We start from the raw sequence: 14,413 nt of genomic DNA on the forward strand, positions 1-14,413 counted from the left end.
TGTACCACACTGCGCTTGCTCGAACAATTAAAATCAAAAACATCCCTCGACTTGTTATGTAAAACCACCATGGGTGGGTGTCAGAATTATTTTTGCATCATCAATTTTAAAACGTTGATTTACCTAGATTAAAAAAAAAATTAATTTGTAATACTTAAGCTCGGTAAACTTTAAGCGTTGTACAGGTGTGTAAGACACCGAAAATCGTGAACTTCGTAATGCTATACCATAAAAACCAATGATTTACAGGTAGTCGAGTTTTGGACAAGTACCTACATAGGTAACTTATAATAATTCATATTGTAAATTAATTAGGTACCAAAAAAATATAACTTCTCAAACACTTTGTCTATTGGCACTGGCGGGAGAATGTATTAGAATGTCTATAAGCTTGCGGACCAGTTTGTATAGTTAAATTTGGCATGCGAACTATAATTGAAATAGAAATCAGAATAGGTGCATTGCAGATCACAAAGATTTCTGAAAAAGAACATACGATTTATAAATATACCGTATAGGTTTACTGAGTACTTATATAATAATATATAAGTTCTTTGGATTTATCATAGTAAATAATATATTTTATGATATCTATGGCAATCGTCAATTGTCGAAATTCGTCGGCGACGGTTAACAATTCTAATAATTTCAGCAATACTATTGTATTATAAATATAATATATTGTATATTTTGATTTCAGTGAACAAAAAAATAATAAATATAAACGGACAGTTCGTTAAACCGGATGAGTTGTAACACAAACTCGCAAATTTCGTTTGATCAGGTTATTTTCATAAAATATTTCGATACTTTCAAGTTTCAGCTCATCGGAGTGAGATGAGTAGATGAAGATGGATGAAGATAGCTTCTTCTTCGGCGATGGTGGCACTCTAGCTACGTTTCACCGGAAAAGTAGATGTTTACGAGTAAGTTTGTTTTCATATTATTACCTACTATTTTACATTTACTTTTTAGACTTAAATTAAATATTTATTGCCACGGACAATCTGTTAACTAGGTGACGTAGAAGCATTTATAAGTTTAATCCCAATAGCGCAATGTATAAAATACGCGAGACCGTCTTCGTTTTACCACGCCAAGTTTAATACGCACCTTTTTGCATGTTATACTATGTGCCGGGTATCACCTTAGGTTTGCGCGAAGTATTTAAAACAATATAATGTTATTAATCTTTATATTTTATATTTTTATATACATAAATACATTATACACCTCATATATTTTATTAGCATACTTACACCTTTTTTAGTGTAGTTTATACCCTAGATGGCTATAGATATAGGTATTAAATGTCTTGCAATTATATATTTTACTATAATTATTAATTTCGTTATAATATAATATAACAATACACTCTAAATTAAATTAGTTGTTATCAAGACAGACAGTCTTAAAACAAACTCTTTTCTGGACGTTTTCAAAACGTATTATGCTTAAAAAAAATTGCACAGTTGTCGTAGCAGTCAGTTGCTAGATCAACCCGTGTGACATCAAATAGGAATTATTCTTGTTTTTTTAAATAGTTTTTTCGAAAAATATATGTAACATGTATAGCTCATACAATTATGAATTTATAGTTAATGGAAATGCGGATGTTTATACTTCATAGATATTTTTTTAGTTAATAATCGTGTAAATATTACCTACTCATCACTAGTATAAATTTTATTATATTACGTGTAAGATCACCAACACAAGGTGCAGACTGCGTTTAAAAAATTAAAAACATGAAATAAAATATAAAATAATGTTGTAGTAGAAGCTGGAAACTGTAGTTTATTTTAATTTATAATCCAATTAATGTAACCGAGAATGTAACTATTAAATTCATCATTGAATGATTATTCAGAGATCACTTTGGGATAAATGTAAATTAAATTAAAAATAATTAAAAAACATTTTGTGAAAGGAACAAGATTACTGCTAATATTTAAGTCTTAATTATTATTAACAAATAAATACAAATAATAGATTTTTTAATAGCTTTTTACTATTAACATTCAGTGTAAATATAGTTTCTGATCGACTTACCAATATATAATAAACCTATATGTAATAAAATAATTATTCATATCAAATAATCCTAACAATTTAATGCAAGGATTCTCATAAATTGATCTTACAGCAGCCTTAAAATACCAAAAATACATTTGTACATCATTTACAAAATTTTAGTTCCCTATTATGGTGTAGGTATTAATACAAACAATAAATTGCTATTCGAAAACACAATTTCGTATACCTATTATTATTTACTAAATACCTACAATTAAATTAAACTAAAAATAAACATATGGTTTAATTGAATCTTTATTACGAATACTTATCGTTTACACAGACCACAAGAAAAAATAATTAAAAATATTAAAAAAAAAAAACATACATCATTGTAAAAATATAGTTGGTATTATAGTATTTGATGAATTTACTGTATACGTTTATGGCTTTATGTTAACTCTAAAATCCAGTAATCACATTTTTATTTAATAATTCATAAAATACAATATGCTCTTATAAAAATATTCTTGTGCTTCTGATATCTATTCACCACCTTAATCAATAATTAAATTGATAAACGAAAATAATAATTTAAATAATACCTATATCATATTATTATAACTCAAATTCAAAATTATAAACTATTTTGGTTTATTGTCATATCAAATTTTAATGAACAAATTGGTCCTTAACACAGAACTCTTTGATATAAAAAGTTGCATTATATTATATCCGTGGATTCATCATATTGACGTACCTAGTATAATATCTATCGTTTATTTATTTAATCTATGGCAAATCTCAAAGTCGTTGCAGAAGACACAGTCGATTAAAAATTCTAAAATTTCAATTAGCAAATAAGATATGAGCAAAAAACTTACTGCGTTTCGTATAATTTTATTTTTCTTAAATCACAATATTATAAGTTCTGGCTGTATTCTGGAGCGTTTCCTCATGGGCGTCGCAATTCACACACGTCACGGATTCCGCCGAAGGAGTCGATAATTAAAGTAAGTTTGTTTTTATATTCTTTTGGGGCTTAAATTTACTTTTAAGACTTATAACAAATATTTTATGTCACGAAAAATGTGCTATCCAAGTGTTATAGGCGCATAATTTAGTTCCAGACTAGAAATGTATAAAATATTCGAGATATAAACGCCGTCGTCGTTTTTCCAGTCCCTGTTTGTAGAATAATTATAATTAATAGGTGCATACCTATACAGGGTACTTAATATAAATATATAAATATTTTGGTTTAATTTATAGAAATATGTGTTATGACTTATAACTGATAATAGTCATAACATACAATTTTAATTAATAACTGGTAATTTTTTTTCCAAATACAACGTTAAAAGTTATAGGTAACTATTAATTTAGGGTCACATACTTAACTTCTATTGTTCACCTAATATCTATATTCTATATCATAGCGATTAGGGATGTATAACCATGTACACATAAAAGTATATTCACGGAATGGTCAACTGCCTATCCTGACGTGTGCGCACTTATGAATAATATACCTACTCATATACTCGTATAGGTATATAAATATACCTATATAAATAGTGTAATACTACATACACGAATGTGTTACCTATTATGTCCCTAAAAGTTCAACAGTTATTATTATATTTATTTATTTTTTAAATATAGGTAGGTACATTACAAGACTCTAATTAAAATCACATTTTTTTTTTATTTTTTTGAACACAATGTTTTAAAAATTATTAATTAATATATAATTTATTGGTATAGTACTAAATAAATTAATGAAATAAAACAAACACAACTACTATAATTATTAGTAATAATAATATATCCACGTATAAATTATTAAAATACAAAACGAACAAATGAAAAACGATTCTAAGCAAAGATATCGTTAACTAATAAATAATATTGAGATTAAAGTAATTTAATTTTTCGGTAGAAAATCAGTATAAATATGAATTATAAATATTTTTTTATTTCCATACCATGACGCGTGTGTGAAAAATTGTTTATATTAAGTGTTTAAGATGTTAGATTTCGGTTCGGTTGATTGTCCACCCCCTCACTCTTCCGCATCAATGCATCAGAAATTATTATTTATAATATTTAAATATAAACTGCATTTTCTGAATTTTCTAAAACATTGCTTTCCAAGCAAAGAATTCGTTTCATATATTATCAACGAATTGAAAAATGAAATTAGAACATTTATATGGGATAAAGTCAATTTATAAAAAACTTATATACAATTAAATAAAGGTAATTTTTTTTCCTATATTTCTATTTTTTTACGTACCCATTATGTTCGATACTATAACTTCAGTCTTCAGTTATAGAAAACAACACTTGCCAATATGGAATTACTGTCGAATTTTTTTATTTTAAAATATTAAATAGCATCTGATCGACTGATGTGCTATAATGAAACTCAAAATATAACGAATACACTACCTATACACTTATCTAAATTCTATTTTATATTCGTTTAAATTGGACTTTTAATTTTTCTGGCCATTTTATTAAGCTTTGTAATATAAGTGCATTAAATCGTATTTTTCTTATTTTTAATGCATTTAAATCCACGTCCTATTTATAATTTAACGTTATTTTGTATATACCAATCGATTAGTATACACAATAAAAAATATAATATTATTGATGGGTTAATAGGTTGATAACTATTATGTAGGTAGGTACAGTTTTGTAAGTTCAATGTATCGCTCTTAATTCATAAAGTAGCTAAATGAGTCAAATGATTTTGTCAAGGGGTGGGGGGGAGGATATGGCTGATTTTTTAACATGCACTATTTCAAGGGCTCTTAACCTAAGGGGCGCACCACTCTAAGGAGGAGTGACACAATTTCGTAAGGGTGGGGGGGGGGGGGAGTGAAAATGTTAAAAAAAAAACACGAATTTATTTAGTTATTTTGTTATTTAGGTAATACATATTAATTAATAGGTATTTCTTAAATTTTTTTTATTATTTTATTTGAAACATTATTTTTAAATAATAAATATTGGGATCAATAAAACTATTTTTATATAATTACTATTTTATATCAATTAGAATTTGTTTATAAATCAAATAATAAATAAATGGTTATCAAGTAAAAAAACCGTTATCTATATTATAAATTTGAATTCAATTTACCGCATTTGCGTCTAGTAGAAACAAATAAATGTTTTTTTGAAGATAATGTAAAAATATCCATCATCCATCGGTTAGGACCATATATATATTTTCTATGATTAGGACGGTGAGGTTATAATTATAAATAATCTATGGCAAATGACAATCGTCTGAGACGAACAGCGATTCCAATACGTACTCACATATTTTGTTCCATTCTGGTTATTAAGCTAGGTGCCTATTTTTATAAATGTCATTAATCTCAATACTTCCAGACTGAACTTTTGGATCGGATATATGAAGACGCGCGCTGCATTTTCCTTGACGGAGACGCACAGCTCTGACACTAGACAATATTATACACTCAAAGGGACCGCGTTTCGCCAGAAGAATAAATAATTACGTAAGTTTTTTCCTACTACTCTGTTGACGCGGTAGACCTAATGTAAATATTTATTGTCAGACAAACTTATATACCCGCTAGACGTAGAGTAGTTTTTAAAATCCAGTTGTTATAGGTGTACAAAAATTAGGATATTATGAAAAATACCTTAAATTATAATACTTTGCCTACAACTGTTAATTTATTGTTATAGTAGAATAATTTTTAAAATTTTAAATCAATGATTAGGTAATGCTTTTATAAGTAGGAAGGTAGGTTTTTATACCTACCTAACAAAATAAGAAAATACATAATGATTAATGTTATTTAATATGATTTGTAAGTACATAGCAGATTATACCTATCACTTGGTGACGATTATTTTTGTTTTATACGTTCTTCGTAATTCAGTTCCGTCACGATAGTTTTAGTTTTCGTTAAATGTGAAACATACATTTTCTATGCATACGGGATACGGGCATTAAATATTTGGGTTTTAAGAGAACACCTCAAACGTACGTTTTATTTTGGGGGTTTTACGGGATATACCTATAGGAAATTTTCTTCAAATTTTCACATTTCACTATTTGATATTGTGATATTATTTGTACCTAGGTTAAGTTTCTGTTTTAGAATCGATCGATATGTATGTTACCTAGGTATACATCACATTCTTTAATTTAAACTTGTGGTCTAGTATATGGTTAAAATTGGCATGCGACCAACAACTGGGGGCTTGTTCTGGAAAATTTAAATGATCTAATAAGGTTCATCTCATTATTTGAATTAAATTAATTTTTAAGCGATTGTTGTGTTAATTAATTTTTTAATTTATTTCATTCAACACACTCGTCTCAGTTTTCTAGTACCTCTAGATTTCTCACAAAATTCATATCGATCATCTCACAGCTTTCATATTCAAAACCAAAAAAATATGTATTTTTATCTTATTTCAATCTTTTTCATCGAACACCATTATATATTACAGATCATAAAGATACTAGTATTGTATACTAGATAAGTTTCAATTAGCGAGATGTAGAGAGAGATGGAGATGGAACGAGATGTAGACGGATGAAGATAGCTGTTTCTTCGACGACAGCGTGTGCTGCAGTACAGCTAGGTTTCACTGGAAGAGTCGATGTTTATGCGTAAGTTTGTTTTTATATTATTTTGGTCTTACATTTACTTTTTAGACTTGAATTAAATATTTATTGTCGCGGAAAATCTGTTAACTAAGTAACGTAGAAGCATATACGTTTACTACTGCCTGCCAAAGGCGCAATGTATAATAATAATAAATTATACGCCAGTCCGAACAATCCAAACGCTGTCTTACTCGTAGTCGAGTTCTAGTTGATAACTGACTTGTGAATAAATGTAATTTTTGTTAGGTATACAAATAAAACTAATAAATCCTTGAATACAATATTTAAAAATACAAACTCTGTGTAATAAAAATTAATATTAGGTATTTATTGGTAGGTTTATATAATATCTGTAGACTGTAACGCATAGGTCATTAGAATATTGTAGAACATTTTACTGCATAAGATGCGTGTTATTTCAGAAATGGTATTCGCCAGTGAACATTTTCAAACTGGGAATAATATATCATAAGCAGATTGAAATGTGTGAACGTTTCAGTGTTTCGAAGACTACGTTTCGTAGCAGATTTTGATTCCGTCACGGGGTATGTATTTTCTTATTACTCAGTAGGTTTTTTTTTATTATAGTTAATTGATCAGGGGATGTATTTATTTATTTATTTATTAATACGGACAAAAGTCCAGTTCACAATATATTTGTATAGATAACAATAATATAATATAATTAAAATATTAACATAATAAAAAATGAAAAGATTAACACATCGAATAAAAGTAATAATAATAATAATAATATTAATAATTATGATATATATATATAAATATTGCCCGAAAATTTTCAATATTTGTATTTTAACTATACTGGTATAACACTATTCGGACTATCAATAAAGTCGTGTTCAAAATTAGAAAATTGGTGAGGTATGATATTTTTTTAAGCAATTCTTTCGAGTAGGGAATTCGCTCAATGATATTTAAATATTTTCACCGATAATTAAGTACGATGACTTGTAGGTAACTAGAGACTGAGTGAATAGGAATTAGGAAGTGTGTGATATGGCGAAGATAAGGAAATGGGTCAACAGGATTTCAGAATGTTTGGTGTATGAAAGGGAAAGATGAAAAAGAAATGTAAGGTTAGGGTAGGTAAGTGGAGTCACAGTAGCAGATATGAGAATAATAAGTAAGGTGTTAAGGTACAAAGGAGATAGAATAAGAAATTAATTAATTAAGGGTAGTGTAGGGTAGTGTACATATTGTAGTGAAAACAAGAGAGAATAGGTTTAGGTGGTTCGGTCACTGTATGATAAGAGATAGTGAGAGTGGCTATAGAAGTTAATTTAACGGAGAAATGATGGGCGAGAAGACTGAAGAAGAGATGGATAGACAGAATACCGATCATATGGAGGTGTGGAATGAGAGTGGCTGAACCTGTATATAGCTGTGAGAGACGGGGGAAGAAAAAGTGTAAAGGTAGAATAGTTATGTTAACAATGCCGAATACGTAGGAAAAGATCTTGAATTGCAAAGGCCCTATTGACTCTTTGGCTTCAACGTTCATAGGTTTACCTAACTAACCTTCTTATGACTCATTAGGACACTTTGAATAAAAAGATCCTGAGTTGCAACCTGCAAACTTAAGTGTTTGATTATCGAGTTGATCCTTTGATTTGCTGACACCTTAATCCTTGTTATGGATGAAGCCCATAGATAATAAAGATATGGATAGTCCACAGGGGAAAGCAATTGAGGCTCCTTTATATTGATAGTCGATGGTCGATACTCGATATAAGTATACTTTATTTGGCCTCAATTTATTGTTCCCCTCGAAGACCGCTGATAAGACCATGATATGATGGAGCCATACCCAGCTCACTCGTGTAAACTTGTTGCCGGTTGGGATGTCAGCGCACTATTTGTTTTCCATCTTTGACCCACCCGTAGCATACCAAATGTACGATTAAGAAAACACTAAAATGATTGGGTCAGAGAGAGAAATAAATGGTGCGCTAAAAATCTGACATCCTCTTAGTGTTATCAAGTTGAAGAAGCAGTTGATTGTTGACAATTTGACATTTAACATTAACTGTGGTCAGTGCCGTAACTAGATTTGATTGGGCCCGTGTGTGAAAACTCTGTTGGGCCCCTTTTTCCTAAAAAATTTACTTATTTGAAAATCTCCATATTTATTTTCCTAATAAGACATTTTTTTTTAACAATAAGTATAACTTGTAGTTTAGAAACAACATAAAAATTAAATAATTTTACATATAAATGTGGGTAAATAAATAATATAATTATAACTCTTAGGTAGGTAAGTCATAAAAAATATTTTGAAATTTGAACATCATAAATGTAATTGAATAAAATAATAATATTAATTAAAAATGTTAAAAGTATAAAATTTTCAAAACTAAATTATAAGCTATCGAAGAAAATTCTTTTTTCTTGCTTTTAAATTTGCAAAGTCTTCAATGATTTTGTCTATATTAATATTTTCTGCTTGAAGTCTTTCAATGTTCAGAATAGCGATGTTAGATAACCGGTCTTGACCTATAGAGTTGCGCAAATAGTTTTTAATAAGTTTTAACTTTGAGAATGACCTTTCTGCTGAAGCAGATGTTACTGGTATAGTCATAAAAATGATTATACCAGTAAAAACATCTGGAAGTATGGAAGTTAAGTCATCTTTGATAATGATATCTCCTAAATTTTGAACAGTCATTTTTTGAAGTGAGTTTTCTTGATAAGTTGATGATAAATATGCTTTTAAAGAGATGATTTGTCTTGTAAAATCTGAACTTATATCATCTTTGTATTTAATGGTAAAGTCATACGCTGATTTTATTAAAAGTTCTTCAGACATTTCTACTAATGTTTGAGGAATAAGTATACTAAAATCTTCACAAGCCATTTGTATTCCTTTAAACAGTTTAAACCTTTCTCTAAGTTGCATCAATGTTGTATCAATTACTTGGTAAAATACATTTACCTTAAAATTATCTTCAATTACTGTAAGTCGATAATCACTATCTACTTCGTCAAAATGCTTTACAGCAAATCGTTGACGCTTTTTATCAAATTTAAATGGTATATTCCATGTTCACACAATTTTCTTGCGTTGTCAGTTATTTTTTCGTACTCTTGTCTCATTTTTCAGAGATGAATTTTTGAAAGATCTGAGTGGGCCCCTAAAAATTTTCTTTGGCCCTGGGCCCGTGTGTTCCACACACTTAACACACCCGGTTTTTACGGCACTGACTGTGGTAGGTATTATGATTGGAAGTAAAAGTAATTAGCAGGACTGTGAATTTAATGTGATGAAAAAGTGTTAAATATTTGCCTGCATGTATGCACTAAAAACCGGCAAATATATGCACTGAAATATTCAAAAATATGCACTTAAAATTCAAAAAAATACTGAATGAAAACGTTTTTATTAACATTTTTTTAAATTAATAAATTATAATTCAAATTGGTTTACAAAAAAAATTCTTTATTTACACACTTGGTAGGTAGGTATGTAGGTAGGTAACGGATAAACCGAAAATATAAAAACATTTTAAGAAAATAAGCATAAATACGAAGAAATCATGAAAACATGCAATTATATTAACTAACCCAAAAAAAAACGCATATTGGTAACGGTGTTGTAATAATAGGGATCTCCCCAAAAAATTACGTACTAATAGTTTAAACAAATCATAAAGGCCAACTGTAATAAATATTAATTTATGAAAAAGTATATTAAAAAGCATTATTATTATAAATGAAACAAAACTATGAACCATGGACCGTGACATAATATAGGTATTTCTATATTTTTAGCTCCATAATTTCTGTTAAAATATTAGGAAAATGTATTAAGTACCGTAAAAGTGCTAAATTTGAGCTATTACTTAAAATATTATATCCATAACAAATTATCATAGAAGGTTAGGTACTGTTATTCCACATACTTATTATAGTTTAATTTAACTACAACGTTCTAGTAGAGTCTGATAAAATTTGGTTCCACGACTTTGATCATACAAACTTTAAATACTAAACTATGGGTCTGAAATTTAGTTTATATAGATCTAAATAATCCAAAACATATATTGCTTCAAAATATAAAAATAAAGTGTCTTGTATTGTAGTAGGTAGGTAACTTTCAAAAAAAAAACTAAAAAAAATAATACTTGAAAGTTGAAATCTATGTATAATATACGTATATTGTAATTAATGTTCAAATGTTTACTATAGTACACTATAAAAAATTAACTTAAGTTCAATATAACACATTATAACAGGTGTTCAAATAAACATTTCATACCAAAAATGTTGTTTATTCACACAGTCTCTCTTCAATTTTAAATTTTTCTTCAAATCATCTACAAAATATAAATGTTTAGTAAATTGGAAGACTTGATTAAGTATTTAATCATTTATCTAAAAGAGATGTGCCGGGTCGCCACATTACTATATCGAGGGGCCATGGTGCAAGTGTCATCCATAAATATCATAATTAATAATCATAATTGCCTCAGTAAGTTGAGGGACCGTAGTTAAAGTGCCGTCCACCAATAAATGACCCGAAAAAAAAACGATTAATTCAAATATAGAAGGTACTTATATCATATACTTTTATCAAAGTATGATTGTGTTAGCCACAGTCTTGTGTAAATTATATTGTCTTATGTTTTCCCAATCTAATAATACAAAATACTGAAAATTAATGAAATCACAAATATTAGTAGGTACAATAGAGAGACTGTGCATTGATTTACAAATTTGTCTTAAATTTACTTTTTGCATAGAGAATAATATGAAGGTGGGCTGGGCATAGATGCTGATAAATCATTAATAGAGAGTCCAGTGTATCTTTCAGACAATTTTCTTCGGAGGGGCAATTATAATACGTATTATTTTATTTACACAATATCACATTATTATACTGTAATAGGTAGTCTGTTATGACTGTGAAAATTATAATTAAATAGATACGTCATACCCAACATTTCGCATAAAGTTTTACATACACACATAGTATTATTATTTTTTTTTTTTTTAATTGATCTTGAGCCCGGCAGCTGAGGCCATTAGCTATTTTTAGTTTTACTGTAGGTTATTAAGTCGGTAGGGGGAGGAACACGTGTGTGTTTTGTTTGGCAGAATTTCTAATGGGGCACCCGTAGGTTTCTGCCATGCTTCGGGTGGGGGGATGGCGGCACTTGTTCTCCGGACACCGTGACTTGCACGGAGAAAAATGCCGCCCGGGGGTCGAGGATCGAGCTCGGACCGGCTGTGCCGAATCCGTCGCGTTAGACCGCTCGACCACCTCGTCCCCCCATAGTATTATTATATATAACCTAACCTTCTTTTTAAATACATGTATGTTAAGTTCAATATAGGTACAAAAAAAAAAATAAATAATAATAATAGCTAGAAAAAAACATACTTTTTAACTTACTTTTTTATTACCTACACTGAAAAAAAATCCTGATCATATAAAATAATACAAGTATAAAGGTAAATTAGTTCAGTATAATTAAAATATGGCAATACAAATTCAAGTTATTTATTTAAATAAGATAATCATTGAAAAAAAAATATTTAATAGATATACCTACAATATGACAAAAGTAAATATACATTTAAATAGAATTTATACCATTAGGTTAGGTATTATAAAATATATTTTAGTAGGTACATATAAATTAAACTTTTTAACTGCCTTAAAACTATAAATTTAAGAATTTAGATTAACTGCAGACCTTTTAATAATATAATAGTTTACCTTATTATGATTGTCAATGCTTTGATGCTGATTAAAAACTGTACTAAATTATTAAACAAATATAATTTGATTTTTTATTGTTTTATACAAATTTCAATGAATTAGGTACACAACACACAGTAACAAATAACACAGTGACAGTCAATACACTTCACCGTTTAGACTATAGTAAAGTAATACTAGTAATAGGTACATTATCACCGTGAACAACAATGATACACATTACAAACTAATGAAATACCTACGTATAAATCTGATAATATTTTTGGTGTTTAATAATTTATAGTCACCGGTGTCCTATAATATTATCTATGTGATTAGTGATTTCTATCGGGGAAAAAAAATTATAAATAGAATACTGTGTTGACTCTTATCGGATGTACCTCTAATCTATTGTTGGTGATTCACTGTGGTATAGAATTTACATTTGTCTTCTGACTATTTGATTTTTTTTTTACTATTCTTCAAATTTTTCTCCGGGGGGGCACTAGACATTCTCCGGGGGGGCCTTGCCCCCCCCCCCCCCGGAGAAGTACCCGAAAGAAACACTGATAGAGACGCGTTGATCGCTTTTATGTGCTTCAAATTGTATACACGAGTGAGCTGGGTATGGCTCCATCATATATAATAAAGATATAACATAATGGTCTTATCAGCGGTCTTCAAGGGAACAATTGAGGCCGAATAAAGTATACCTATACGAGTATCGACTATCAATATAAAGGAGCCTCAATTGCCTTCCACGGGAACGCGGCCTAAAATGTATTTAACATAGGCGTGGACTATCCATATCTTTATTATCTATGGGCTTCATTCATAGCATGGATTAAGGTGTCAACAATCTAAGGATCAACTTGATAATCAAACACTTAAGTTCAGCAACCTGCAAATCAGGATCTTTTTATTCAATGTGTACCTAATAAGTCATAAGAAGGTTAGTTAGGTAAACCTATGGTTAGTTGAAGCTATGGTAATGATAGACGACTACCATCACCGGTCGTGAGCTTTGCGATGATCTTTTCCTACTAACTATCAAGGTATTCGATATTGTAAACATAACAATGAAAGAAAATATTTAAATATTATTAATTTGGTTACGTTAGGTTAGGTTAGGATTGGGCAGGAAATTAGATGTTAACTAATTATCATAGTTTTTAGCACGGTCTTAAAGACTGTCAGCAAGAGTTGTACCAGTATAGTTATTAAAAACTTAAATACAGCCAACATTAAATAATGATTTTTTTACCACAACAAATTATAAAATGTATTTTAAAATATAACAAAATATTATTTTATCAGGGTTTTATAAGGTTTTCAATACTTATGAGTTTTTGTAAATAGAAAATGTATAAAATCAATAGTTTTAATTTAATATATGCTTTTGTGTTTTAATATCCTATTGTCAAAGAATTCTCAGGGTTTCCTTTCCACATTTTTTTACATTGTACTAAATCTAATTTTTTTCCGCACATATTTACAAAGACTAAAACAAATATCTGACTATGTTTTTATTTGCATTTAGACTTTATAGTTTGTAATTTAATATTGACTGTAGACCCACCAAACACAATATTATTTTAAATTAAACATTTTATGTCCTTCATAAATTACAATCACATAGTAGAGTCCGAGCAGGACCTTTTCTCATTTAATTTCTTTTCATCCTTTATAATTTACATTCATTTTTATACATTTTCTAATACATATATTACCGTGATACACCTCTGATCATAATAACTGTTCGCATTATTATAATGTAAAGAACACCTAGTTTTTGGATTGTAGTTAATGTGTATTGTAGTATTTAGCTTCCAGCGTATTCTTTTGTTTAGTGTTATTTCACCCAGATTTCTCAAACAATTTTTTTTTCACTTCATTGAACTCTAGTAGATTTTTTTGTATAAATATTTTTCAAGATTAACCGGCTATACCTAGGAGTACGCTGAGTACCTGTGTACATAATATATAATTTGAAAAGAGACTGGCTATGTTCT

General features: G+C 28.9%; 1 protein-coding gene across 1 annotated transcript; it reads right to left on the bottom strand.

Annotated features, from left to right (window-relative positions):
* Nucleotides 1-9,065: 9,065 nt before the first annotated feature.
* LOC132953029 (uncharacterized) lies at nucleotides 9,066-9,596 on the bottom strand. Its single transcript, XM_061025579.1, has one exon. It carries the CDS (start codon nucleotides 9,594-9,596, stop codon nucleotides 9,066-9,068), a length of 531 nt encoding a protein of 176 aa, XP_060881562.1.
* Nucleotides 9,597-14,413: the final 4,817 nt, after the last annotated feature.

The sequence above is a fragment of the Metopolophium dirhodum genome, chromosome 9 (genome assembly GCF_019925205.1).
Source record: "Metopolophium dirhodum isolate CAU chromosome 9, ASM1992520v1, whole genome shotgun sequence".
NCBI classification, from domain to species: Eukaryota; Metazoa; Arthropoda; class Insecta; order Hemiptera; family Aphididae; genus Metopolophium; species Metopolophium dirhodum.